Source organism: Oncorhynchus tshawytscha, linkage group LG09, assembly GCF_018296145.1.
Source record: "Oncorhynchus tshawytscha isolate Ot180627B linkage group LG09, Otsh_v2.0, whole genome shotgun sequence".
In the NCBI taxonomy this organism is placed as follows: domain Eukaryota; kingdom Metazoa; phylum Chordata; class Actinopteri; order Salmoniformes; family Salmonidae; genus Oncorhynchus; species Oncorhynchus tshawytscha.
In genome coordinates, this window is record NC_056437.1 from 34779981 (window position 1) to 34807916 (window position 27936).

General features: G+C 42.1%; 1 protein-coding gene across 3 annotated transcripts in view; it reads left to right on the top strand.

The window, feature by feature from the left end:
- Positions 1-27936, top strand: part of abr (ABR activator of RhoGEF and GTPase) — a 244661-nt gene that overhangs the window by 11833 nt on the left and 204892 nt on the right. Inside the window, exon 1 of one of the 3 annotated variants that reach the window (XM_024431739.2) lies at positions 24273-24558. The exons of the other annotated variants lie outside the window; for them this stretch is intronic. Coding sequence (XP_024287507.1) covers positions 24498-24558 — 61 coding nt within the window. The 5' untranslated portion in view covers positions 24273-24497. Of the gene's footprint in view, positions 1-24272; positions 24559-27936 lie in introns of those variants that run through there. 3 annotated transcript variants of the gene reach the window in all.

The window sequence follows — 27936 nt, forward strand, 5'->3', positions numbered from 1 at the left end:
CCAATCAATGAAAGCATCGTTTTAAAATAACATTTTTTTTCTCTTGCGATTTAACTGCATAAACACAATGTTCTATAAATCTGTTCAGATTTGGCTGCTAAGACTTTCTACATATTTCTTTGAGAAAAAGCTTCACCCAGTTCATCAATCCATGGAGATGGACGTGCCCCAACTGTACTCTTTCTTACTGGGGGCATGATGGTCCATTACCTCCAGTGAGCAAATCAATAAAACATTCTGTAGCATGATTTAAATCATCCTCTAGATAAATCAGCTCCCAGGGTACAGCAGCCAAATCATTTTGAAATAGTTCATGATTAAATGTTTACATATTTCTCTTGACCACAATCCTTGGGAGTTTCTTTGGAACCTTGGTGTTTATGGTTATGGTCACAATATTATGGTCTGTCCAGCCCACTGGCATTGATTTGGCTTTTAAGCATTGCAATGGTATATTACAGAAGATCAGATCAATGCATGTGTCTGAATGATGACCCATCTTAGTTGACGATCTAGTAGTATCATTAACCATATGCCTAGAACTGTGGTTTTGAAACAAATCTCATCAATTTTGTTCTATTCAAATTATTATGATCCTTGCAATTTATATTTAAATCTCGCAAGATAATTACATCTCTGTTGCTGTCTGTGGTCTGGTCAAACCCAGTGCATAAGTCATCCAGATAGGACACCTTAGAGCTAGGAGGTCAATACACACATCCTACCAATATGGCTGCCTGGTGAGGCAGATGTACTTGAGCCCATAGTGTCTCTATTTGACATACATTAAGGTCATCCCTCTTAAAAGGTATATGATTCTGAATATACAGTGCTACACCCCCACCATTCCTATTCCTGTCTCTTCTCAGTAGACTATATCCATTAATGTTTATTTGCCCATCATTTACAGATGCATCTAAATGCGTTTCGGTCAAAGCCAAAATATGATTATTTAAGTTGACCAAGTTAAAAAGCTCATGTATTTTGTTAGGAAGGGCTACATACATCCAGATAGGACACCGTAGAGCCATATGGAGCCCTTTCCTTATCAAGTGTAGATCCATAGAGCAGGGGGGGTGTTACCATTCATTCCAAAATCAGTGTTTCTGAGTTTTCTACCCCCGCTCTTTGTCATTTCCTTTTGCTTAAATTTGTCAAAACATGCAATAATAGCCTGTGACCTATTCCCAGAGGCCTTACCCATTCTATGGACTCTGGAGAAAGTGACATTGCACACATCAGTGGGCAGTTTTAGTTGAGTTGACATAAAGTCTCAGACAGTATCCTCACAGCCTCTGCTGTTGTCATTCTCCGGTATCCCTGTAAATATTAGATTGTCCCGCGTTGATCGACACTGTACATCAAGCAAGGTTTCTTTAAGCTGTTTGTTCTCCCTTTGCACCACCTCCACCTTGCCATGAATAGAGTCTACAGTACCTTTTCAGCTCTGTGTTCTCTTTCCTTAGATCATGTATTTGACATTGGCTGAATTCTAGACTGGCACATAATGCATTGATAACACAGCTACAAAGTCAAAACAACTTTCCCATTTTGACAACAGATGCCGCTCAGGCGGGAGAAATCAATAGGCAGATATCACAGCCAATCACAACACTGGCATGTAAGTAATACCGTGAAACAGTCATTCCGCTATTACTGCAGATGCAGTATATTATGGACATTTTCTGAAATAACAATTTAAAAAATGTTATGTATAGCACCTTTTTAACATCAATTACCTAAACTTGTGAACTAAATATGTTTTCATATACGCATATGTTGCAGCTTAGACCCTATTCTACATCATCTGAGGTTTTTGTGCTATGCCCTCAATTGGTTGAGACACAACATGTTCTTGAATACAGGGTGGGTGGCATTTCAATCATAGAAATATAATCATAGAATGGATCTATCCCTTCAGACCACTGCCGTTTAGAATGCTACACCATTTACATTTTTATTGAATTGCAATTTTAACATCTAATTACTACTGTAAAGATGGCTGCCGGTCCACCCACTGTCATCGTAAATGGTCACGTCTGTTCTATTAGCGATATTTATATTATTACAATAGGTTTCCTATTATCTCAACATTGTGAAAGTTAGCGGCACAAAGATCATACCCTAAGACATGCTAACCTTCCCCCATTACCAATAACAGAGGAAGTTAGCATTTTGGGGGGGATATGATCTTTATGCCTCTGACTTTCTCACTCATCATGGTTCACTATTGATTGAGGATCATCCATAATCATGGTAACATCCACATTCATGTAGAACTGTTCACAAACATATTATTTTCTAATTTACATTAAAAGTGACTCCAAATTGACACACATTATTTACCATTGATTTCTATAGTGCACAACATTATCTGAAACACAACCAAACAAACTGCAAATGCATCCAAGTTTCTAGTCACAATGATTTGGGCATTGTGTCCTAGGAATATGGGACCAAATACTAAACTTTTGACTACTTTAATACACAAGGGAATTTCTCCAAAAATGTATGACACCTTCAAATTGCGGGGATGAGATACATAAAGTGCTTTCATTTCTAAATGGTAACACATATGAAACATTTGATCTCAAATCCAAACTGAGTTTTGAGCTAAATTGTAAGCTTCACTGTCCAAATAAATACACAGGGGACTCTGTATATCTGGTTTGTGTGTGTGTGTATCATCTGACTTGCTGCTCTTTGTGTGTGCCAGGGGTGGTAGAGGAGTGGTCTTCTCCCTGAGGGGGATGAATTGCTGAGTTGTTACTGGAACCCAAGGGTGGGGGGGGGTCACCGAGTTACTGAACGTATCAGGAATCCGCCAAACAGCCCATCAAAATGTTTTAACCTTTATTTAACTAGGCAAGTTAAGAACACATTCTTATTTACAATGACGGCCAAACCCGGACGACACTGGGCCACTTGTGTGCTGCCCTATGGGCCAATCACAGCCGGATGTGATCCAGCCTGGATACGAACCAGGGGCTGTAGTGATACCTCTTGCACTGAGATGGTGTGCCTTAGACCGCTGCGCCACTCGGGAGCTCATAATCAAACTGCTAAAAGCTGTCTTTGCTACTGTTTAGACCACATATTTGTAGACTTGGGGTATGAAGACAACTTCTCTTGTAAAAGTCATATTTCCATATTTCATAACCATGCCTTAAAATTAAATTTTATACAGTTTTTAGGGTGAGTTTGTTTTCATATCTTTGCTTTGATATTGTGTGATGGCAGAAGCAGTCAGACACTTCCTGTTTTTTAAAGAACAAAGTGTGGTTTCCAGTCAGCCAACTGATTTCTCAAGTCACTGATTTAATCTAATACATAGATGGTCCCATTCATGCCCCCCCCCACACACACACACACACACACACACACACACACACGCACATAGTCACACAGTGGCTCATTGTGCTATCAGGTTTTAATAGCGGGGCAACAGGGCCCCCTTTTCTTCTCTCTGCCTCCCACGGATCTGAAATCAGAGAAACAACGGCTGTTGCTGATTGGCTGCCTGCTCCGGCTGCCATGGAGACCCTGGTGAGGTGCTAGATATGTGGTGGCGGGTTGCTGTGGTGGTTTGTGGGAGCTGGCTTGTGTGTCTCTACTCTGTGGACTAGGCCCTCATAGAGCAGCTCATTTAGTCCTCTCTCTCACACACACACACACACACACACACACAGAGCTCTCAAATATGACTTAACTAATTTCCTCTTAATGACTGAGAACTCTCACGGAGATGGTTATGAACTTAGGTTCTACATAGAGAATTCATTTTATATTGGAGTTGAACTGTGCAACTACGTTACTGTGCAACCTGCGATCTATCCAACTATGTGGAAGCACCCGGAAGCACTGTCAGAACAGCATCACTTATGTATAAAAGTGAAAGGTAAAGTTGAAATGTTCTCCACAGGGCTCCACAGTGAGACCATTTTTCTCACATATGCTCCTATTTTGCTGTGCGATTTGTAATTTCAATTTAGGAGCACCAGTGCGTCAAGAAAAATTAAGAATTGTAGTTTTATTACCTAAAATATTTGTAAAAATAAATACTTAAATAAAAGTCTGCATAGATCCCTTTTAATATCATTACATTAACACTTAAGGACATTTTGAATAAAGGAGAAGAAGCTCCCGCAAACTTCACTTGCAAAGTAACACTTGTAAGTTTGGTGTCAACATTTCAGCCTCATGAGTCACAACCTTTGCCAGAGCATTCGGGTAGCTGGTTGAAGAGTATACAAAGCAGATTGCAACTAACACTAGGTAAAAGGGAATAGTGTGTCAGTAAACCGGTCAGTGCCACCATAGTTCACAATAGCACCATCTGAGTGTTAGCCTTAGTGTTTTGGCTTTGAGACTGTGAGGGAAAACCTCAGCTGTGTCTGACTGGTGTAAGGTGTGGCGGATGAGAACCACTTGAATCCAATCAAATGATTGATGCTCATATCAGCATGTGATGCTGACAATAACATTTTTTTTTCTTCATGTTCATTCTACACATTTTAAATACATGGACTTTTTTCACAGTAGTTACATGGCAAGAATATACAGTGCCTTCAGAAAGTTCACACCCTTGGACTTTTCCCACATTTTGTTGTGTTACAGCCTGAATTTAAAATGGATTAAATTAAGATTTTTGGTCACTGTCCTGCACACTACCCCATAATGTCAAAGTGGATATGTTTTTTAATTTGACAAATTATAAAAAATGAAAAGCTGAAATTTCTTTATTAAATCAGTGGCTATTTTATTATAAACATGTTTTTTAGCATGTAATTCTTGGTGTGGCAAAGCCACAACACTAAACAACACATTAATTGCACTATAACGGTGACAAATAGTGCCTACAAACTCTTAGGGCCTACATAAAGCTGTCCCAACATCTTAGCACTGCTACACCTGGAGCCTTGTCTGGCCACAAAACAGTTCATTCAGCCTCATTTACTGCCCTTTTAAAACGATATACAGTTGAAGTCAGAACTTTAAATACATTTAGGTTGGAGTCATTAACTCGTTTTTCAAACACTCCACAAATTCCTTGTTTACAAACTAGAGTTTTGGCAAGTCGGTTAGGACATCTACTTTGTGCATGACACAAGTAATTTTTCCAACGCTTGTTTACAGACATTATTTCACTGTATCACAATTCCAGGGGATCAGAAGTTTACATACACTAAGTTGACTGTGTCTTCAGAAGCCTCTAGGCTAATTGACATAATTTGAGTCAATTGGAGGTGTACCTGTGGATGTATTTCAAGGCCTACCTTCAAACTCAGTGCCTCTTTGCTTGACATCATGGGAAAATCAAAAGGAATCAGCCAAGACCTCAGAAAGAAATTGTAGACCTCCACAAGTCTGGTTCATCATTGGGAGCAATTTCCAAATGCCTGAAAGTACCACGTTCATCTGTACAAACAATAGTACGCAAGCATAAACCCCATGGGACCACGCAGCCGTCATACCGCTCAGGAAGGAGACGCGTTCCGTCTCCTAGAGATTAACATACTTTGGTGTGAAAAGTCAAAGGACCTTGTGAATATGCTGGAGGTAACAGGTACAAAAGTATCTATATCCACAGTAAAACGAGTCCTATATCAACATAACCTGAAAGGCCGCTCAGCAAGGAAGAAGCCACTGCTCCTAAACCACCATAAAAAAAGGCAGACTACGGTTTGCAACTGCACATGTGGACAAAGATCGTACTTTTGGAGGGATGTCCTTTGGTCTGACGAAACAAAAATAGATCTGTTTGACCATAAGGACCATTATTATGTTTGGAGGAAAAAGGGTGAGGCTTGCAAGCCGAAGAACACCATCTCAACCGTGAAGCACGGGGGTGGCAGCATTATGTTGTGGGGGGTGCTATGCTGCAGGAGGCACTGGTTCCCTTCACATCATGAGGAAGGAAAATGATGTGGATATATTGAAGCAACATCTCAAGACATCAGTCAGGAAGTTAAAGCTTGGTCACAAATGGGTCTTCCAACTGGACAATGACCCCAAGCATACTTCCAAAGTTGTGACAAAATTGCTTAAGGACAACGAAGTCTAGGTATAGGAGTGGCCATCACAAAGCCCTGACCTCAATCCCATAGAACATTTGTGGGCAGAACTGAAAAAAGCATGTGTGAACAAGGAGGTCTACAATCCTGACTCAGTTACACAAGCTCTGTCAGGAGGAATGGGCCAAAATCTACCCAACTTATTGCGGAAAGCTTGTGGAAGGCTACCCAAAACGTTTGACCCAAGTTGAACAATGTAAAGGCAATGCTACCAAATACACTAAATTAGTATGTAAACTTCTGACCCACTGGGAATATGATGGAAGAAATAAAAACTGAAATAAATCATACTCTACTATTATTCTGACATTTCACATTCTTAAAATAAAGTGGTGATCCTAACTGACCTAAGACAGGGGATTTTTACTAGGATTAAATGTCAGGAATTGTGAAAAACTGAGTTTAAATGTACAGTGCCTTGCGAAAGTATTCGGCCCCCTTGAACTTTGCGACCTTTTGCCACATTTCAGGCTTCAAACATAAAGATAAAACTGTATTTTTTTGATAAGAATCAACAACAAGTGGGACACAATCATGAAGTGGAATGACATTTATTGGATATTTCCAACTTTTTTAACAAATCAAAAACTGAAAAATTGGGCGTGCAAAATTATTCAGCCCCCTTAAGTTAATACTTTGTAGCGCCACCTTTTGCTGCGATTACAGCTGTAAGTCGCTTGGGGTATGTCTCTATCAGTTATGCACATCGAGAGACTGACATTTTTCCCATTCCTCCTTGCAAAACAGCTCGAGCTCAGTGAGGTTGGATGGAGAGCATTTGTGAACAGCAGTTTTCAGTTCTTTCCACAGATTCTCAATTGGATTCAGGTCTGGACTTTGACTTGGCCATTCTAACACCTGGATATGTTTATTTTTGAACCATTCCATTGTAGATTTTGCTTTATGTTTTGGATCATTGTCTTGTTGGAAGACAAATCTCCGTCCCAGTCTCAGGTCTTTTGCAGACTCCATCAGGTTTTCTTCCAGAATGGTCCTGTATTTGGCTCCATCCATCTTCCCATCAATTTTAACCATCTTCCCTGTCCCTGCTGAAGAAAAGCAGGCCCAAACCATGATGCTGCCACCACCATGTTTGACAGTGGGGATGGTGTGTTCAGGGTGATGAGCTGTGTTGCTTTTACGCCAAACATAACATTTTGCATTGTTGCCAAAAAGTTAAATTTTGGTTTCATCTGACCAGAGCACCTTCTTCCACATGTTTGGTGTGTCTCCCAGGTGGCTTGTGGCAAACTTTAAACAACACTTTTTATGGATATCTTTAAGAAATGGCTTTCTTCTTGCCACTCTTCCATAAAGGCCAGATTTGTGCAATATACGACTGATTGTTGTCCTATGGACAGAGTCTCCCACCTCAGCTGTAGATCTCTGCAGTTCATCCAGAGTGATCATGGGCCTCTTGGCTGCATCTCTGATCAGTCTTCTCCTTGTATGAGCTGAAAGTTGAGGGACGGCCAGGTCTTGGTAGATTTGCAGTGGTCTGATACTCCTTCCATTTCAATATTATCGCTTGCACAGTGCTCCTTGGGATGTTTAAAGCTTGGGAAATGTTTTTGTATCCAAATCCGGCTTTAAACTTCTTCACAACAGTATCTCGGACCTGCCTGGTGTGTTCCTTGTTCTTCATGATGCTCTCTGCGCTTTTAACGGACCTCTGAGACTATCACAGTGCAGGTGCATTTATACGGAGACTTGATTACACACAGGTGGATTGTATTTATCATCATTAGTCATTTAGGTCAACATTGGATCATTCAGAGATCCTCACTGAACTTCTGGAGAGAGTTTGCTGCACTGAAAGTAAAGGGGCTGAATAATTTTGCACGCCCAATTTTTCAGTTTTTGATTTGTTAAAAAAGTTTGAAATATCCAATAAATGTCATTCCACTTCATGATTGTGTCCCACTTGTTGTTGATTCTTCACAAAAGAATACAGTTTTATATCTTTATGTTTGAAGCCTGAAATGTGGCAAAAGGTCGCAAAGTTCAAGGGGGCCGAATACTTTCGCAAGGCACTGTATTTGGCTATGGTGTATGTAAACTTCCGACTTCAACTGTAGCTGATTTGCTTAACTCAATTATTTATTTATTTGTTTTTACGTTGTTTTCAAACATATGTGACATGTATTAATGCCAAAATAACATGCAAAACAGGCAGATGGGGCTCTGAATCTCTGAATTTGAAACACAGATTCACCTACAAAGACCAGGTAGGTTTTCCAATGCCTTGCAAAGATGGGTAGATTGGTACATGGGTAAAACAAAATAAAGCAGACATTGAACACATCCCTTTTGAGTTATTAATTACATTTTGGATGGTGTATCAATACACCCAGTTATTGCAAAGATCCTTCCGAACACAGTTGCTGGAGAGGAAGGAAACCGCTCAGGGTTTTCACCATGAGGCCAATGGTAATTTTAAAACAGTTTGTTTAATTTCTGTGATCTGAGAGAACTGAGGATGGATCAACAACATTGTAGTTACTCTGCAACCTAATTGACAGAGTGAAGAGAAGGAAGCCTATACAGAATACAAATATTCCTAAACATGCATCCTGTTTACAAGTCACGATATGAATTCTGCAAAAAATGTGGCAAAGCAATTGTCTTTTTGTAAAGAATACAAAATGTTATATTTTGGTCCAACACAACACATTACTGAGTACCACTCCATATTTTCGAGCATAGGGCTGGCTGCATAATGTTATGGGTATGCTTGTAATCGTTAAGAACTGGGGAGTTTTTCAGAATATCTTTTTTTTTGATAGAATGGCACTAAGTACATGCAAAATCCTAGAGGAAAACCTGGTTTTCGGTCTTCCACCATACACTGCGAGATCAATTCACCTTAACAATAACCTAAAACACAAGGCCAAATCTACACCGGAGTTGCTATCAAGAATACAGTGAGTGGCTGAGTTACTGTTTTTTACTTAAATCTATTGCAAGACCTTAAATGGTTGTTTTGCAATGATCAACCAATTTGACTGAGCTTGAAGAATAATGAAATGTTTATGCACAATCCCCGTGTGGAATGGTCTTAGAGACTTACCCAGAAAGACTCTGTAATCAGCTGTAATGGCTTCCAAAGGTGCTTCTACAAAGTATTGAATCATGGGTGTGAATACTTATGTAAATTAGATTGCAAAACACCAGTCTCAACGTCAACAGTGAAGTGGTAACTCCGGGAGGCTGGCCTTCTAGGCAGAGTTCCTCTGTCCAGTGTCTGTGTTATTTTGCCCATCTTTAATATTTTATTTTTATTGGCCAGTCTGAGAGATTGCTTTTTCTTTGCAATTCTGCCTAGAAGGCCAGCATCCCGGAGTCGCCTCTTCACTGTTGACGTTGAGACTGGTGTTTTGCAGGTACTATTAATGAAGCTGACAGTTGAGGACTTGTGAGGCGTCTGTTTCTCAAACTAGACACTCTACTGCACTTGTCCTCTTGCTCAGTTGTGCACTTGGGCCTCCCATTCTTTCTATTCTGGTTAGAGCAGGTTTGCGCTGTTCTGTGAAGGGAGTAGTACACAGCGTTTTACAGGATCTTCAGTTTCTTGGCAGTTTCTCGCAGCCTTCATTTCTCAGAATAAGAATAGACTGACGAGTTTCAGAAGAAAGTTATTTGTTTCTGGCCATTTTTGAGCCTGTTATCGAACCCACAAATGCTGATACTCCAGATACTCAACTAGTCTAAAGAAGGCCAGTTTTATTGCTTCTTTAATCAGAACAACAGTTGGGCTAACATAATTGCAAAAGGGTTTTCTTATGATCAATTAGCCTTTTAAAATGATAAACTTGGATTAGCTAACACAACGTGCCATTGAAACACAGGAGTGATGGTTGCTGGCAATGGGCCTATGTAGATATTCCATTAAAAATCAGCCGTTTCCAGTCATTTACAACATTAACAATTTCTACGCTGTATTATTTTCATTGACAAAAAAATTGCTTTTCTTTCAAACACAAGAACATTTAAGTGATCCCATATTTTTGAACAGTAGTGTGTATATTTATTTTTTAATAATATTTGAGTCACTCAGATAGCATAAGCCCTTGCAAAATGTGTAGAATTGTAGGATAAAACAGCAACAAATTGGGACAGAGACCATGCCGTTGCCCCACCCCCTCCCCTCCCTGTTCTAACTTTGTCACTGCTGCTGAAAAAAATCCAAGCGGAAACACTGATATTTTGTTCTCGCTTGATTAGAATTAGTTTGTAATTCTGCACTTGAGGACCTGAATCAGTGTTGGCATAGTCAGAACTCTAGAGGGCATTAGAGTATCGGTTAATATGAACATGACACAGGAAATATGATGGGGGCACATTTCAATGCAGAACACCCTTTCTAGCAGCAGTGGCCATTAAGTCTGCAGCCATTGAGCCTGCAACCTCCGATGGCACTGAAATGTTATTACTATCTATGTGTAACTGGGTTAAACCTGTAAGGCTGTGTTATTGTGACTGATGAGTTTTACTTTCTCAGGGATGAGCGGTAGCCCCAGGTTATGGTTCTGGATGATTTGATATTTCATCAAAGCATTTCGTGAGGTGCAACGTCTTTTATGGATGGTTTTGTGGTGCTATTATTCTTCTCTCTGCACAAAGTCTGGTTGTATCTCTCTCAGGTTTGTTAGATAGCACCACGGTTGGCTGTCAATTTCATTCCAATTGAGGACATGTTTTGAAACTCCCATTCCATAATTCCAGTAACATGGCTGAGACTTGCGTTTGAGCCTTTTTGCTTTCGGTTTTGGTCCACCAGCTTCCAACAGCTGGTCAAACGATATTTTTTGGTATTAAAATATATATTTCTCAACGATTTAGATGGCACTTTGATTCACTACACTATTCCGTGCTGGTTTTCTCACATACACTGAAATTCAGCAAACAGTGTAGAATTTTAGCAACCAGGAATTCGTTTTATTGTTATTGGCCACTTGACCTGATATCCACAGCCACAAAGTCAAAACAGCTTTCCAATTTTGACAACAGATGCCAATCCGGCGGGAGAAAACAATAAGTGAATATCACAGCCAATCAAAACACTGGCAGGTAAACAGTGCTTAATTGGTAAATAGGGATGTGCCAGAACAAAATGTGAGCGCAAGAGGGGGGGTAACCTAGGGAGCTCAGAAGTACCGGATCGCATGAGGGGAAAAAACATTGCATGCATATCATCACAATTGCGTGGTGGCATAGAGCAGTGGAGTAGATGCACTTCCAGAAGTTGCACACATGGGGAACACCCTAGTAGCCTAGGGTCTGGGAAAAAAACTGCCTTTTTTCTATAAACTCAATTCATATAATTCTGCCTAATTTTACATTACAGTAGACTTTGGAAGGATATTTTTTATTACTGCACAAATTATTAAAATGACAGGTGACTTTGACACTGTCAAACTGAGAATCTGAGCTTAATAAAACAACCTTGTCTTGAATCCATCAATAGTCTAGGACTAGGTGTGTGGAGACCTATTGTAGGCTGCAATATGAGGAGGAAATGAATTCACCAGGTGGTAACACGAATTAACTTTGATCGATGTTATTATCATTTTTACATGCTGGATTTGCCACAGATGGATAGGGGAAACCAGTATCTCGGATTTCGCTATTGTTATCTCAAGTTTTGGCATCTTCCATAAATTGCAGCCGTGAATCCGCCATAGAAAAAGTTAGAAAGAATAACATGAAGCTCCGGTAATATAGATAACTGTTGAAAGATTTGGTCTAGACATACCTTTTTCTGCATTGTAATGGACACGATGCAACCTTTTGGTTGGCTGCTGACAGGCTATTTGGCTGCGGTACAGCAAAGCTAAGTCAAACCATGGTCATGGTTCTCGCAGGGGAAGATGCTACAATGACTTTGCTCATGATGCACATTTCAAATGATATCAACACCCTGAACTCATCGGACATGAAACGCCAATACAAATGTTACAGCAGCACATCAAAATGGATGAACAAGTTCCTTGAATTTTATTTTGCGGTGCCTTTTCATTATAGGATAGACACGTGTTTTCTTGCTGCAGAAATCCAAGCAGTGGAGCGTGTAGTGAAGCAAAACTTTACTGGTCAAAACCATGTTGGGATGACTGGGGGAGCGGGGTTGCAAAATGCAATTACACATATACCATTTATAAAATGGTCTTTAAAAACATTATACAGACTAGCTAAAAATGTATGTAACTTGACAAATTATCCAATGGATTAGGATCATTTTCTGGTAAAACCCAATAATTCAGTAAATCCTAAACCCCAGTGTCGACTAGTGTTATGTGAAAGTGTTGATGAAAGGTTAGCCCAGTTAAAACGTGGTAGTGTTAGTAGGGTGACCCAGGAATCTGAAGGCAGTGTTTTAAAGTATGCTCTGCTCTCTGTGTGGGACTCCCCGTGTGACAGCAGAAATGGGACAAACACAGCCTTATGCATGAAAACAAACACTAATGATAAAAACACAGCATGAATATCACATGTGACATGTCAGTGTGTGTTTGGATTTACCAGACCACCTAATCCACTGTCTGCCCAATCACAGCACAATTCAGGGGATGCAACATTTCACCTCCAATAGATCAAAGTGATTGCACCGGGCACAGAATGAACACAGATTCACACCACACACTGACACAGACATGGAGACAGACAGACATATGGATCTTGCTGAACTACCTCTCATTCTTCAAAAGGTTGTGGTGGTGCAGCTGTATTACGGTAGATGTGTGTCGTGATATCATAGACCATCCACTGATAACACGTCTGTTAGTGTTATGTTATCTCTTCTCTCTGTTAGGAGTGAAAACAGCAGACTGGCCTTTAGATCAGTGTCTAGGGGCAACGTGCATCCTCTTCCATCTATCACAACCAGCAATCAACCTTGTCTGCTATTACTAGCACCAGACTACACCCTAACATTCTCTTTAAATAATGCACATTCATTCCCCTCTCTCCACCCAATCCCCCCCTAAACAAAACCAACACAGAGGCCTTGTCTCATTTGGGTAAAAGTCTGTCCTCTCCTCCGTGACCCGGAAACTGGTTGAGAAGAGTGGAAGAGTGTCCTCCCCTCCTCGATAGACACCTTTTCATTGCGGGTTAGTTATGTGTATCCTACTAGAGTTCTTAGTGAAAAGGTTTAGATTGCTGCCACACACCCTTTGAAGAAGTTGTTTTTGTGAAGGACATTTAAACAATATGCTATTTATCCTTTTATCTAGAAAATGTCTTGCACAACTAGCTACATTTTGTTATCACTCTACACATGTATTTTGGGATCCACCACCTGTAAGGATGAGAGGAGTCTCATTTCATACAAGCACATTTTCTTCCATGTTCCTTCTCCTCACCATCTCTCCTCGATTACCTTGATCCCAGAAATGTTTGTCTGTAATAGTAAAGCCCTTTTGTGTGGGGAAAAATGCATTCTGATTGGCTGGGCCTGGCTCTGCAGTAGCCCACCCATGGCTGCGCCCCTGCCGAGTTATGTGAAAACGATAGATTAGGGCCTCATGAATTTATTTCAATTGACTCAATTGATTTCCTTATATAAACTGTAACTCAGTAACTCTTGCATGATGCTTTTTATATTTCTGTAAAGTATATATTACCTGACTATGCCTGATGAGCCCTACACATAGGGAGCTGGTATTGTAACTGTAGTACTCCTCTAGGGCTGACCCCATTTAGTCGACTGGTCGATTTGTTTGGTTGATAGGCTGTTGGTCAACCGAGATTTCTTTAGTCGAACAGTTGTGTATATATTTTAAAAAAATCATGGGTGTACAAGACACTTGTCTGTTTCGCACGTGTCTAAGTGGACTAATTCAGCATACTGGTGTTGAGAACAATGAGGCAGAGGCAGCAGTGGAGTGAGGAAACAGCCCTCACCCTAAGAAAATTGAGGAGTGAGGAAACCTCAACTTAACTAGGTCTATAATCAATACCATTACTGTAAAACGTTCCTGGCTTCATCCATATATATCTGCAGAAATACGACAGCTCCTGTGTCTGTTGCCAGTTAGTGTTTGTTTAATATCCTTCTGATTCCGTGAGCACCAAGCCTCACAATGTTGGATAAAGCAATTTCACAAATTCAGCTGTTTTTGGTCTTTGCTATGCTGTAATAAAGGCTTTGCAATGTTTTTTTGTTAGGACAGACTCTCTAGTATTATTTATAATTGATTTAGTGTTTGCACTGTTCCAAACAGGCAGAAAAATTATATTGTAATGTAACCGCACCTGTTTGTCTCAGACAATAGGCACACAGCGTTTGCTCCTATACCCTCCTTGTTCTTATTGTTATTACAATCGTCATAATAAGTAATGATCAAATCAAATTTTAGTCGTCACGTGCCAAATACAACAAGTGTATCCCTTACAGTGAAATGCTTACTTACAAGCCCCTAACAACAATGCAGTTAAAAAAAATAATAAGGATAAGAATATGAAATAAAAGCAACAAGTAATTTTAAATAGCAGCAGTAAAATAACAATAGCGAGACTATATACAGAGGGGTACCGATACATAGTCATTGTGCGGGGGCACCGGTTAGTTGAGGTAATATGTACATGTAGGTAGAGTTATTAAAGTGACTATGCATAGATGACAGCAGAGAGTGGCAGGAGTGTAAGGGGGGCACTGCAAATAGTCTGGGTAGCCATGTTATTAGCTGTTCAGAAGTCTTATGGCTTGGTGGTAGAAGCTGTTTAGAAGCTTCTTGGACCTAGACTTGGCGCTCCGGTACCGCTTACCGTGCGGTAGAAGAAAGAACAGTCTATGACTGGGTGGCTGGAGTGTTTGACAATTTTTAGGGCCTTCCTCTGACACCGCCTGGTATAGAGGTCCTGGATGGCAGGAAGCTTGGCCCCAGTGATGTTCTAGGCTGTTCGCACTACCTTCTGTAGTGCCTTGCCATAGCCATACCAGGCAGTGATTGCAACCCGTCAGGATGCTCTCGATGGTGCAGCTCTAGAACTTTTTGAGGATCTGAGTACCCATGCCAAAATCTTTTCAGTCTCCTGAGAGGGGAATAGGCTTTGTCGTGCCCTCTTCACGACAGTCTTGGTGTGCTTGGGCCATGTTAGTTTGTTGGTGACGTGGACGCCAAGGTACTTGAAGCTCTCAACCTGCTCTCAACCTGTAGTGGACTACAGCCCTGTCGATGAGAATGGGGACATGCTCGGTCCTCTTTTTCCTGTAATTATCATTATCATTTGTAGGCTTCTTATAGTAAGTAGGCACCTTGTATAACCACCATCAGGCTGAATTGCTTAGAACGCGTCCTGTTTAATGTTAATACCGTAACTTACTTAGGTCTATATTTCAATATATGGGCTACTGTACCAATCATTCATTCATGTCATCACACAGCATACGAGTGAATCATGCTTCGAAGTGCTTTCAAGCTTTTTAGTTTTAAAATGAAATCAAAGGGAGCTTGGAATATTTATCCTAACCAATAAACAGGGTTGGGTACTAACGGATTACATGTAAGGGATTACAAAAAAAACGTTAACTATGATGACACACCAAATGTGTTTGCTTGAGCTCGGTAAAAGAGCAGGAATAGGCTTTTGTAGGCTACAGTCCAAGCTATGTCTTCCAATGGTGCGACTGCTGTCGGCATCCAAACGCATGGAGGTAAGGATGACAGTAGTGGTGTAGTCTACGGCGATACAGATATAATTTATTATTGATATCTACGTAGCGCATTGTGCATCACATTGCTGCTCTCTCATTTAGCTATTTGCGCCAGACGGATTAAAGTTGTTGTGAATGGCTGTTCACAAATCCAAATGTGCATTTCAACCCAATAATGGTTGAATTCAAGTAGTTTAAGCTGCCCATCAATCATTTTGTTTTTGAAACCAGTTGACAGCTAGTGAAAAATGCACTCTTGCAACAGATGCATATTTGCGGATCCAAGCCTAAAAGCCTCAATTTTATTCTAATCTAATTCATGCTGATAAAAAAATCCATAGGCCTAATGGACACATGCTCAAACTCACACACTTTTGATAGACTTAAAGGGGCAATCTGTAGTTGCTACATCCATTTTTGGACTTGTAAGTTATACAGTTGAAGTCGGAAGTTTACATACACCTTAGCGAAATACATTTAAACTCCGTTTTTCACAATTCCTGACATTTAATCCTAGTAAATATTCCCTGTTTTAGGTCAGTTAGGATCACCACTTGATCTTAAGAATGTGAAATGTCAAAATAATACTAGAGAGAATGATTTATTTCAGCTTTTATTTCTTTCATCACATTCCCAGTGGGTCAGAAGTTTACATACCCTCAATTAGTATTTGGTAGCATTGCCTTTACATTGTTTAACTTGGGTCAAACATTTCAGGTAGCCTTTCACAAGCTTCCCACAATAATTTGGGTGAATTTTGGCCTTTCAGGTTATGTTGATATATGACTTGTTTTACTGTGAATATAGATACTTTTGTACCTGTTTCCTCCAGCATCTTCACAAGGTCCTTTGCTGCTGTTCTGGGATTGATTTGCACATTTCGCACCAAAGTACATTAATCTCTAGGAGTTAGAACGCGTCTCCTTCCTGAGCGGTATGATGGCTGCGTGGTCCCATGGTGTTTATACTTGCGTACTATTGTTTGTACAGATGAACGTGGTATCTTCAGGCATTTGGAAATTGCTTCCAAGGATGATCCAGATTTGTGAAGGTCTACAATTCTTTTTCTGAGTCCTCGGCTGATTTCTTTTGATTTTCCCATGATGTCAAGCAAGGAGGCACTGAGTTTGACGGTAGGCCTTGAAATACATCCACAGGTACACATGACAATCGGAAATCTGTATTTTTGGGCGCAGACTTTTATAATCTGACTGAGCATACAAGTATCTGACTGAGCGGTGGTAGGCAGAAGCAGGCACGTAAACATTCATTCAAACAGCACATTTGTGCGTTTTTGCCAGTAGCTCTTCGTTGTGCGTCAAGCATTGCGCTGTTTATGACTTCAAGCCTATCAACTCCCGAGATGAGGCTGGTGTAACCGAAGTGAAATGGCTAGCCAGTTAGTGCGCGCTAACAGCGTTTCAAACGTCACTCATTCTTGCTCTGCATGGGTAATGCTGCTTCGATGGTGGCTGTTGTGTTGCTGGTTCGAGCCCAGGGAGGAGCGAGGAGAGGGACGGAAGCTACACTGTTACACTGGCAATACTAAAGTGCCTATAAGAACATCCAATAGTCAAAGGTTAATGAAATACAAATGGTATAGAGGGAAATAGTCCTATAATTCCTATAATAACTACAACCTAAAACTTCTTACCTGGGAATATTGAAGACTCATGTTAAAAGGAACCACCAGCTTTCATATGTTCTCATGTTCTGAGCAAGGAACGTTAACGTTAGTTTTCTTACATAGCACATATTGCACTTTTACTTTTCTTCTCCAACACTTTGTTTTTGCATTATTTAAACCGAATTGAACATGTTTCATTATTTACTTGAGGCTAAATTGATTTTATTGATGTATTATATTAAGCTAAAATAAGTGTTCATTCAGTATTGTTGTAATTGTCATTATTACAAATAAAATAAATCGTCCGATTTAATCGGTAACGGCTTTTTTGGTCCTCCAATAATCGGTTTCGGTATCGGTGTAAAAAAAATCAAAATTGGTCTACCTCTAACCTGTACTGACCTCGCCTTCTGGATGACAGCGGGGTGAACAGGCTGTGGATCCTGCACTCTCAGATTAATAGACAGAGCAATGGATGCAAGGACTGACCATCCATGATATAAAATTGTTTTAACCATTTCAAGAGGCTATACAGTGTGTTCTTACATTTACAAACATTGGAGGTGCATCAAAGCTGGGACCTAGAGACCGAAACAGTTTTTGATCTCAAGGCCATCAAACTGTTAAACAGCCATCACTAGCCAGCTACCACCCGGTTACTCAACCCTGCACCTTAGAGGCTGTGGCCTATATACATAGAGAGAGAATCACAGGCCACTTTAATAATGGAACACTTGTCACTTTAATAATGTTTACATACTGCTTTACTCATACGTAAATATTGTAGCAGGGTGAGGAGAGCTATCTTGCATGTAGCTGGCTCCACCCCCAAGTCTTATATGGACTTCCTGCCCCAACGAGGAAAGGCTTTGGGGTTGTTAGGCCAGGGAGTGCTTGGGGATAAAGGGGGAAGCAACCTGCACATAGGGCCAGAGTAGGAGAGAACCAAGCTATCTGAGTAGAAGAGAGCATACTATCTGTGAGATTATACGTTGTGACCTGGACTGTCGGACTAACCCCCTTGTATACTGGACTGGATTGGCTGAGAACAAATCTAGGATTACTCCTGGAAAACCAAATGGAACGCCAAAGAGAATGGCGTGTGGACTGTGAGGTGATTGTTGAATTCCCCCAAAATCATGATTAAACTTCCCCCATTCTATATGTGCTACTGGTGCCTGTTTTGTTATTGAACTTGGTGACGTGGAAACCCCACACCCCTGATCTTGGTACAATGCTGTATTCTATTCTACTGTATTTTAGTCAATGCCACTCCGACATTGCTCGGGGGGTGGTGGTGTTTCTTGTCCGAGAGCCATGTTTCAGAAAAGCAAAGACTATTGCAGTTTTGAGAGTCCGGGTGGTAGCAAGTCCGTGTTCGGAGGTCATCCATCTTATTATCGAGTGACTGACTGTACATTGGCCAGTAGAATCGAGGCTGGTTTTCCCTTCGCCTTAATCTCACCAGGATCTCTTCCCCCCCCTCTTTCCTCTGTAAAGCTGGCATTTCCGCTTGAGTAGCCTGAAAATTGGGTCAATGTTATTTCTGTTGGAGTTTACATTATAGGGAATAGGCTGGCTTGCTGGGTCCTATATATTACTTCACCCCCCGGAAAAACATTTCCGCATTCTTCAGGAATTCTGATCGGTTTTATGTAATAACTAGAAAAATAATGTGAGGTGTAACTTTGCATTGGGACCTTTAATGCCGTAAACGAATGCAAATCCATCTTACATGTGGTTATGTTTATGTTACCTACACTTTAAAATGGTTACGGTAGTAAGGGGTAAGGATCGGGTAAGGGTTGACCATTGGGACAACCCAAGGATACTTAATTGCACTAACCCTCAGTGTACGAGGCATCAAGTACTCTCACATAGCTAGCTAGCTAGCTAGCTAGCTAGCTAGCACTCGTCATGGAAATGGGGGTGGCGAAACGTGAATTTGGACCAGTCCCTGACAAGTGACAATGAATCCATACATCAAAACTTAGCTACGAAGTGCTACTTTGTAACCGGCTATGTTTGTCTCTGAAAACATTTGAATGACGAAGCATGAGGAATACCCTAAACAAAAAGAAAATATAACACACTAGATTTCCCGGGCTTCACGAAATGGCTATAACGTTAACTTTACCACAGAGTTGAACGTTAACATGGCAGTTTCTTTACATGTGGGCATAGCATCCATGTGTCACCACACCCAACACCCTACTATTACACTTCACGTAACAATATATATCCAGTGCGCATTTTTGGCACTTTATTGAGCTGGCAAGCTTCTATCTACTCAGCACTCACAGTAGAAGCAGTAACAGTTAGTTCACAGTAGTTCACTCTCCTTGGTGTAGTTGCGTTAGGGGATCGTGTCCAGTCTTGCTGTAGCGCCAAGGCAAGATAGGCTTTTAGCCATGTAAAGAGTGCCCTCTTCAGGAGAAGTAAATGAAGTGCAAAAAAGGATAAGGGGTTAGTGGTTCAAAGTGTTTTCGCCACATTTTATATTGGTCCTGTTCTGTGGATTAAAAGGCAGTAGAAATGCAGCCGATAATGGCTAATATCGGCCGACAACATCTGTCAACCGATACATCGGTCGGGCTCTAATCAGAAGGATTCTAATGGCTTTTATGGATGAGTTGCTTGCTTTTATCCTCTGGTTTTGTTTTGAATTGAAAATATTATTTTTCAAACAATTTGTCATGATTGTAATCTGTAATGAGTTGACTCAAGTGCCATCACTATCACATCAGAACACAACACGACACACTCACTATTCATTCAAGAGCGGCTGTGCATCAGGACCCCATTTAAAGCATGGCTTTTTCCCTCTCTCTCTCTCCATCCCTCCTGGTGATGGAGCTAGTCATGTGGAAACAGGTCTGTCTAGTTCCTGTGTATGGAACTAAAGGGGCATCACAACTCCCCATCACACACACACCCCTCCCCGGTGGTGCGATGTGGGAACGGAGGGAACATCAGCCCAGGGAATGGAGGAGGCGGAGGGCAGTGTGGCACCACACCCCCTGGTATAGACTGACTGCCCCGGAGAGACTGAGGAGGGAGGGCAGGGAAGATAGTGCAAGTTGACTGGAGGAGAAGCACCTGCAGCCACGCTCCTCTGTTCTCCCTCTTACCCCCTCTCTCCTCCCTGTCTTTCCCTAGGGCGACAAGGCCAGGGGCGGGGCTGGTGGGGTGACAGGAATGAGGGGGAGGGGTAGATGAGGGGTTCAGGGGTATCTGGGCAGAGTGGAGCTGGGGAGAACACAACCTGGTGATTGGCTGGTGGGCTGGCCTGCTAATTATGTACAGACATGCACATGCATCCCCCGCCCTCTTCCCATGCCAATAGGCTGTGTTTGCCATAACAAGCAGGATTGGGGAGTGCCATAGCCACATGTCTTGTATTGAATAATGTAGGAGGGGAAGGAGTGTATGGGGGTCATGCCTAACCTGGGGAGCCCAGTTTAAGTGGTATCATGCCCCCTGTGACAGCCAGCTAACCAGTCTGTCTTTGTCTGGTGTTGTGTATGGTTTGGTGCCTTGCCATTCCTTTGTTACCAAGGTTCACTGCTCTGTTTGGGAGTGGAGTTGAGTTGAGTAGGCTAATTCCCTCTCTGTAAACATCACTTAGCCCATTGTTTGCCTGGGATCTACAATGAAGGGACTACTGGCTGTAATATCTCCCTCTACCCTCATCCATTAGGTAGTGTAATATTGAATGATGATTTTTGTTTATTTCATTTCAATGTTAAGGTATTCCACTAACAGACATTGATGTTGATTATGACTGCTAAGCAGATTCTCTGCGACTGGTGCTCCAAGGCCTCTGTAAGGAGGTGAGGGTTCATATGTGTGATAGCTTGGCTCCCAAGAGAGGGTATTGATGGGGTCATGTTACCCACTATGATTGACTGGGGTGGGGTATCCAGTCTACCCCTGCCATCTGGTCCCCTCTGCCATCACACAGGAGGACCCAATACTGGAGAGAGGCCTGAACTGGGTGGAACAACGGGATGCAGATGCTCAGCCCTGCTCACTCACAAGCGCACAAACATTTTGTTATTCTAACCAAAAATAGATTCCCATTCAAAATCCTATTTTCCTTTACCCTAACCTAACCACTAAGCTTCAAAAAGTTTTTGTCTTCATGGGGATGAAGTAAATGTCTTTTTATTTTACTATCCTTGAGGGGACTTTTAGGTCACACACACACAGTTTTAGAAGTAAAGCATTAACTTTGTGTTGTGTCTGTCACATTACTGTAGAAACTGGGTTTTGGCCTGTTTTACCCCACAGCGTGACTGCTCATTGTGACGCTACAGGAACGCGAAAAAAGCGGCACTGCGAATGTGTTCTCTTTGTTTGGCCCCTCCCGCAGATGATTGGTGTTTAGTGTTCGTGTGTGAGTGGGGGAGGTTGGTGTTGGCTCGCAATGCCCTGTTAGATGGAGTGTGCCAGACACAGGCACACACACTTTGTCCTGGTTCTGTGACTGTGATGTGACAGAATGTGAGAGAGCACGGCCCGCCCGTTGTCCCAGATTGAAGACAAAGGATGATGATCAGAGCTCTGCTGCTCATGAATCCATCATTGATGAAGAGCCACTTTACCTCTCTCTCGCTTTCTCTCTCTCTCTCTCGTGGCTTTTTTTTTGTCTAAACCCACATCGCTACCCCTTGGAAATTCAAATGATTTCTCTCGCCTACATCTGCTGTTTGATTCATAACATACAATGATATGCTTTAGTTTGAATGACACATCAGATACAATGTATGCAGACTTACAAACACACAGAGGAGCTAGCGGTGCAAATAAGGCAGGGATGGATATCTCCTCAGACGTGACCTCTGGCTAGATTAGACCTGTGTGTGTCTGCATGTGCGCGGGCACGTGTGTGTGTGGAGGCCCCACAGACTGGCCAATTCCAGTCTCTCGTGGAGAGACAAAGAGCAGCGCTCTAGGCCAACTGTGTCTCTAGGAGGGGATCCTCCCACAAGGCTTTGTGTTCTAATTGATGTTGTTCTGCCTCACATGTTCCCCCCATCCTAAAGGGGGGAGAGAGCAGGGGAGATGTTTTGGGTGGGTTGGATGGGGGTTGCAGGAGAGCACTTCCCTCATCTTCCCACAATGTTGAAGGAGAGATGGGGTGGTTTGGGGGTTGAAAGTAAAAAGGGGGGGGAAGAGGGAGCACTTCAGAGGGTCTTTGTGATGCATGACTTTAAGATCTCTGTACACACACACACACACAGTTAATTGGTTTGTTATTGTTAGGGAGGAGAGCGGCTTGTGAACAGTGATCCCTCAATGTTAAAGGCCTGACGCTGTCAGATTTTATTTTCTGCTACAAGCCTGAACAACTGCAGTCTGTATCCGTGGCCATGCTGAAGGACATTGAGCGGTGCGTTTTGGTGGTTACCTGAATTTCGGTGAATATCAAGTTTGCGGTGTGTGTGTACTGCTGTTGTGATTCTCAGTTCCCTCTAATGATCCCACTCAATTCTGTGTCTCTGTGGAGATGTCAGACACACACACGAGAGATTTACCACAACTACTATTACTACTACAGTAGTGTCTGAGGAGCCGGGACATGTAGTGATGGTCACTAGTCTGCTAGGTTTACTTGGTGAAGAACAGGAGAGAGAGAGAGACACTCCTGCTAACAGGAGTGTGTGTGTGTGTCTGTTTCTAGTGCGAAGGGGGGGGGGGGGGGTCAGCTGAACAGTGAGGATGATAGGGCTCGTTGTCACAGGAATGGAGAAGAGAAAAGATGACAGAGCCATCTGCCCCTCCCTCTCTCTACCTCTTGTTCTATTGTTTTCAGCACTACCCTTCTCTACACCCACATCTCTCTGGTCCTTTTACTGTCATCTGTTGTAGACTTCCTTTTATTTTCATCTCTTTCATGCTCTCTCCTCTGATCTCTCTCCTCCTCAGCAGTGTCCCAGAGAGTCAGTCTGGAGGCACACACACACACACACACACACACACACACACACACACACACACACACACACACAAACTAGTCTCTTTTGTCTCTGACACGATCACAACAACCCCTCTGCCCCCATCACTTCCTAACTCCATCAGTCTCAGAAACCGGTTAAAACACGTGGTTCATCCGCATCGCTCCATATCACAGATTGGGCTGTGACGATACCAATATCGGCAAAAACAAATCCATGGCAAAAATGGAAAGATGAAGTAGACAATTCTTTGGTCCTTTAAAAATCTGCTGTATGTAAAATATTGTGTGCTATAGCTTGGAAAATAAATACATGTGACTGGATGACAACATAATGATTTGTTTTCAACATTAGGGCTGTTTTCCTAAAGAAGATAAATCTGCTTCATGGTTTGTTTCCTTGTCACGATACTAACGAGTATCGCGATACTGGTATTGTTCCTGCCCTAATCACAAACTGGTAGTGGTGTCTTTAGTACTGGCCAATACTGTACAGCCAACAGCACTTGTCTTGTCCAGTCAGGAGAGGGGTGTATTTGTGGAGCCATTCAGAAACACATTAGGACACACAGGCTAGTCTTCCTTGTCCATTAGTACACAGGCTGTACCAGAATATTACAGTACAGAAAACTGTGCTAATGCAACCTCTTGAGAGAGAGAGAGGTCTGTTTTTGTTTGTCTCCTTGTCCCTGAGAAAAGACATGACATAGAGACATCATGTGGAGTTTCTGATGTTTGTGCTCATACCAGAGCAAGAGAGACATGCAGAGGAAGAGAACACACAAGGAGAGAGAGGGACTTGGAAGACTGAGTGAGAGGAGCTGTGCGTGCATGCTCGAGAGATAGAAAGAGGGGGTGGGAGTGAGCGAGCAAAAGGGAGCAGAGAGCTTTCCCTCTTCCCTAGCAACGGTTGGCTGTGACCGTCTCTAGCCTGTCGTTTTTTTTCCTCTGCCTGTCGTTGGAGCTCAGTCTGAGAGCAACCGTTAAAGCAGAGGGCTGGTACACACTCGTTTATTCTCCTGTTCTCTCTGTCCGTACGTACGCCTGTTGGACCCAAAGTGTGTTTTTTTTTTGGTCTTTTGTTGCCGGAGATGACGACTGCCTTTCACCTGTGAAAAGGAAGAAGAACAGAAAGGGAAAGGAGTTTTTTTTTTTTTAACAGGAATCGTTGCTAGGAGGATGGAGCCCCTGAGCACTCGTGGCCTCCCCCGACTCTCTTGGATAGATACACTCTACAGCAGTATGTATCACTCTCTACTCCTTTCTTCCTCCATCTCCTCACTCCCCTTCCAGACCTCATCCACCCCCCTTCTTGGAGCTGAGATGTCTGATCACGTTAGGACCAGAGACATACGGCGAGCACACTTTGTGTTTAGTCACCGCTCCCAATTAGAGTCCATCACTGTAGTTACCCATAACCAGACACCCCAGTCCTACATGTTATTTCACCTTCCAGGAGCACTGTTTTGCTCATCAATCTAAAGTGCACGTGTGTGTGTGTGTGTGTGTGTACAGAGCTTTATATCACATTGAATCATTCAATTCATAAATTGAACTTGTATCTCATGATTTGAAACTGAATCAACTGAATATTACATTTTGTTTCAAAATTTGATTTCAATTGAATATTCAAATGTAATATTGATGTGTTCAGTTTCAATATGGTAAATATTTCATTCATTGTCTTGGTATCAAGTTTACAAATGCATAAAAGTCTCATATTTTAAAATAATGCAATATTCAGTTCAGTTTCAAATCATGAAATACAACTTGTGTGTTACACATTCAGAAACATGAAATTCTAATTAAATATCCTAATACACATTCAAAACAATGCAATTCTGCACTGAAATCGCTCAAATTATCTTCCACCATTTGAAGAGCTCAAATAGGAGCATATTTAACCAACTTGGACCGATAGACTCTGTTGATTGCAGAGAGAACGCCATGTACTTTTGTAACCAGGACACATGTGCTGATAGAGATGAATCCATTCCACTGGTTTTGTCCATGTCGATGTTTCACTGTGATCAGTGTCTTTATTGTACAGTTTCTGTGAATGGATGTTTTCTTTATCCTGTAAGTAGCCCAACCTAGTACCTGCCAAAACACTGGTTTAGAAAATGACTGTGATCATCATTTAATGTATTTTTCCATTTAGGATTAGGATATTCTAGATATGTACAGAAGATGTAGTTTGTATTAACTCAGGATTCTATGGTATGTGTGATTTGTACACTTGACTGGACAGTGATGGGAGCACTGATACATTGTTATGGCGAGTTTTCATGCTGCCTGTAGAGCTACATTAACTGGGGGAAATGAGTCGTGACACACACACATTTAGATGAGTTACCCTTACGTGAGTGTGTCGTGATGTGATTCAGTCTTTTCTCAGAGAAGTAGAGATTAGGTTATGTAACAGCTTGTTTGTTCTGCTGTATAGCTGTTTTCACTTAATCTGCCCCTTTGGGGCCGAGAGAGAGAGAGGGATGGCGGGAGAGAAGTGGAAGGAGAGGAACTGTGGGAGCGATGGAGAAGAGCAGGGTTGGTGGAGGGGTTTTAGCAATTGGGGGGGGCTAAGAGCATAAAGTACCATATTATCAGGCCAAATGGGTTTACCAAGGAAATGATCTGTTGGCCCAGGTAATGCTTTGTGTCTGTTGATGACTTCATCTGAGAACCTGCCACGCTGGACACAGAGAATCACAAACAATGATGCAAATTATTATTATTTTTACAATTGTGTTCATTTGTCCCCCCTATTCCTTGGGGCACGTTAGCCTTCTTGTAAAAATAGATGGAAAAATATAGAACTTTAGAAAGACATTATGAGACTGATGTTGGTCTCATAATGAATATGGGCCAGTGTGAAATGCCTAGCAGCCAGTGATTGATTGAATGGTCTCCTTTGGCAGCAGCGCTGACAAAATAACACAATGAATGTGTCATTTACACGTCGCATTCCCTGTGTGAATAGGTTAGACGGCGAACAAAGAGCTTCCAATTAAGGAATATTAGCATAACAGGAGACCGTGTTGACTCCGATGTCTCTAGACATTGTTAGATTATCTTGAGGGCTACTTCCATTATATTGAAGGCTATGCATGTTCCTTCCATTCCTTGTCCTCTTCCATTCATCTCTCCATCCTCCCATTATCGTTGCTCCTCCTCTCATGGCTTGTCATGAGTTGAGAGACAGATCCAGTGGACAGGTGAGGGTGGTGGTCATGATGAATGTTGCAGTAAATCACACTCACGTTGTGGTGATATTTTGTACTCCAGTGTTTATTGGTTAGCTTCATTTACTGCACCAATCTTGGCCCAGCCAGCCAGGCCCCTCCGTGTCTAATGATAGTCAGTATGAAACATGACATGTTAACACAGAGTGGTGGGTAGTAGGAGGTACCCGAGGCGGTTCCACTGTCGCGCACTCTCATTTGTCTCACACACACACACACTTATCACTCATTCATACAAATATCTTCCTCTCTCTTCAGAGAGAGTTCCAAGACGTCTCCCCTCTGTCAGACCCCTTGTCAGAGTCACCAGTCAGCTCAGAGACCAATTGTCTGACAGCTTACACATGCACTTGGACACTCCTTGGGTACAATAAGATGCACAGCCAGACATGGCTGTACCAATATATAGCCTAGGCTAGCATTAGCAGCTTGTCATTTGTTGTAACTACCTGAATAGCTTGTTCTCGTAACAGTTAAATCGAATATGCTATTTCCATCCATATGAGCACTGGGAATTATTTGTGTCTTTTCTCCAGTATTTTCACTTTAGCTCGATGCCCAAGCCAACCGTACCGGTCCAGTATAATATATATTTAGAGACATCTCCAGAAACATTCCCTAAGCTACTGTAATGTCATGTCACGTTGATGCTGAAGCAAAACATCAAAGGATAGAGATTATGTAAGAGCCTTCAATATGGCAGCAGAGGAAACACACACACACACACACCCATAATCCTAGTCACTGCAGGGAAGGCTAACTTGGGTTTTAGCGCCACACACTTATCAAGAGGCAGAGGGGGCAGATTGGCTGGCAGTGCCACTGTTGTACAGCTACAGCCAGCTGCCTGTAGTGCGTCTGCCCGGACTGCCCTCTGATGCCAGTCATCATGCCACTGGGATGCCAGTCATCACGCCACTGGGATGCCAGGGTGCAGGCTAAATCAGGCCATCCTGGGTGGTTGTGTAGTAATATCACCTATTCGAGTCCCAGTGGAGGTTCATTTGTAATCCCCAGTACGTTACATGGTGTTTCAAGGTATTTTCAGATGTGAACATGCCACTGAGGTTTCATCTCCTTGTGGCTGCTGTTGAACTCTGATTCTGTACAATTATCCTATTGTCTTTGGCTGTAGTGATTTGAGTGGAGGCTTGTTTATGAAGCAGGGTTTGGAGCCTATGCAGTATGAGAGAAGCTTTTGAGCTACTGTATGTTAGGCTGATCTTGGGTTCAGTTAATACACTCCCCACAGGGTCATTCCATGTGAAAGTGGATGGAGTGCTGTGTGGCAATGAATGAGTGGGGCGGGTAGTTGGTTGGTTTCTGAAACAGGGACTAAGTGGCTTTCCAGTATAAAATATGGTTTAGCTTATGTC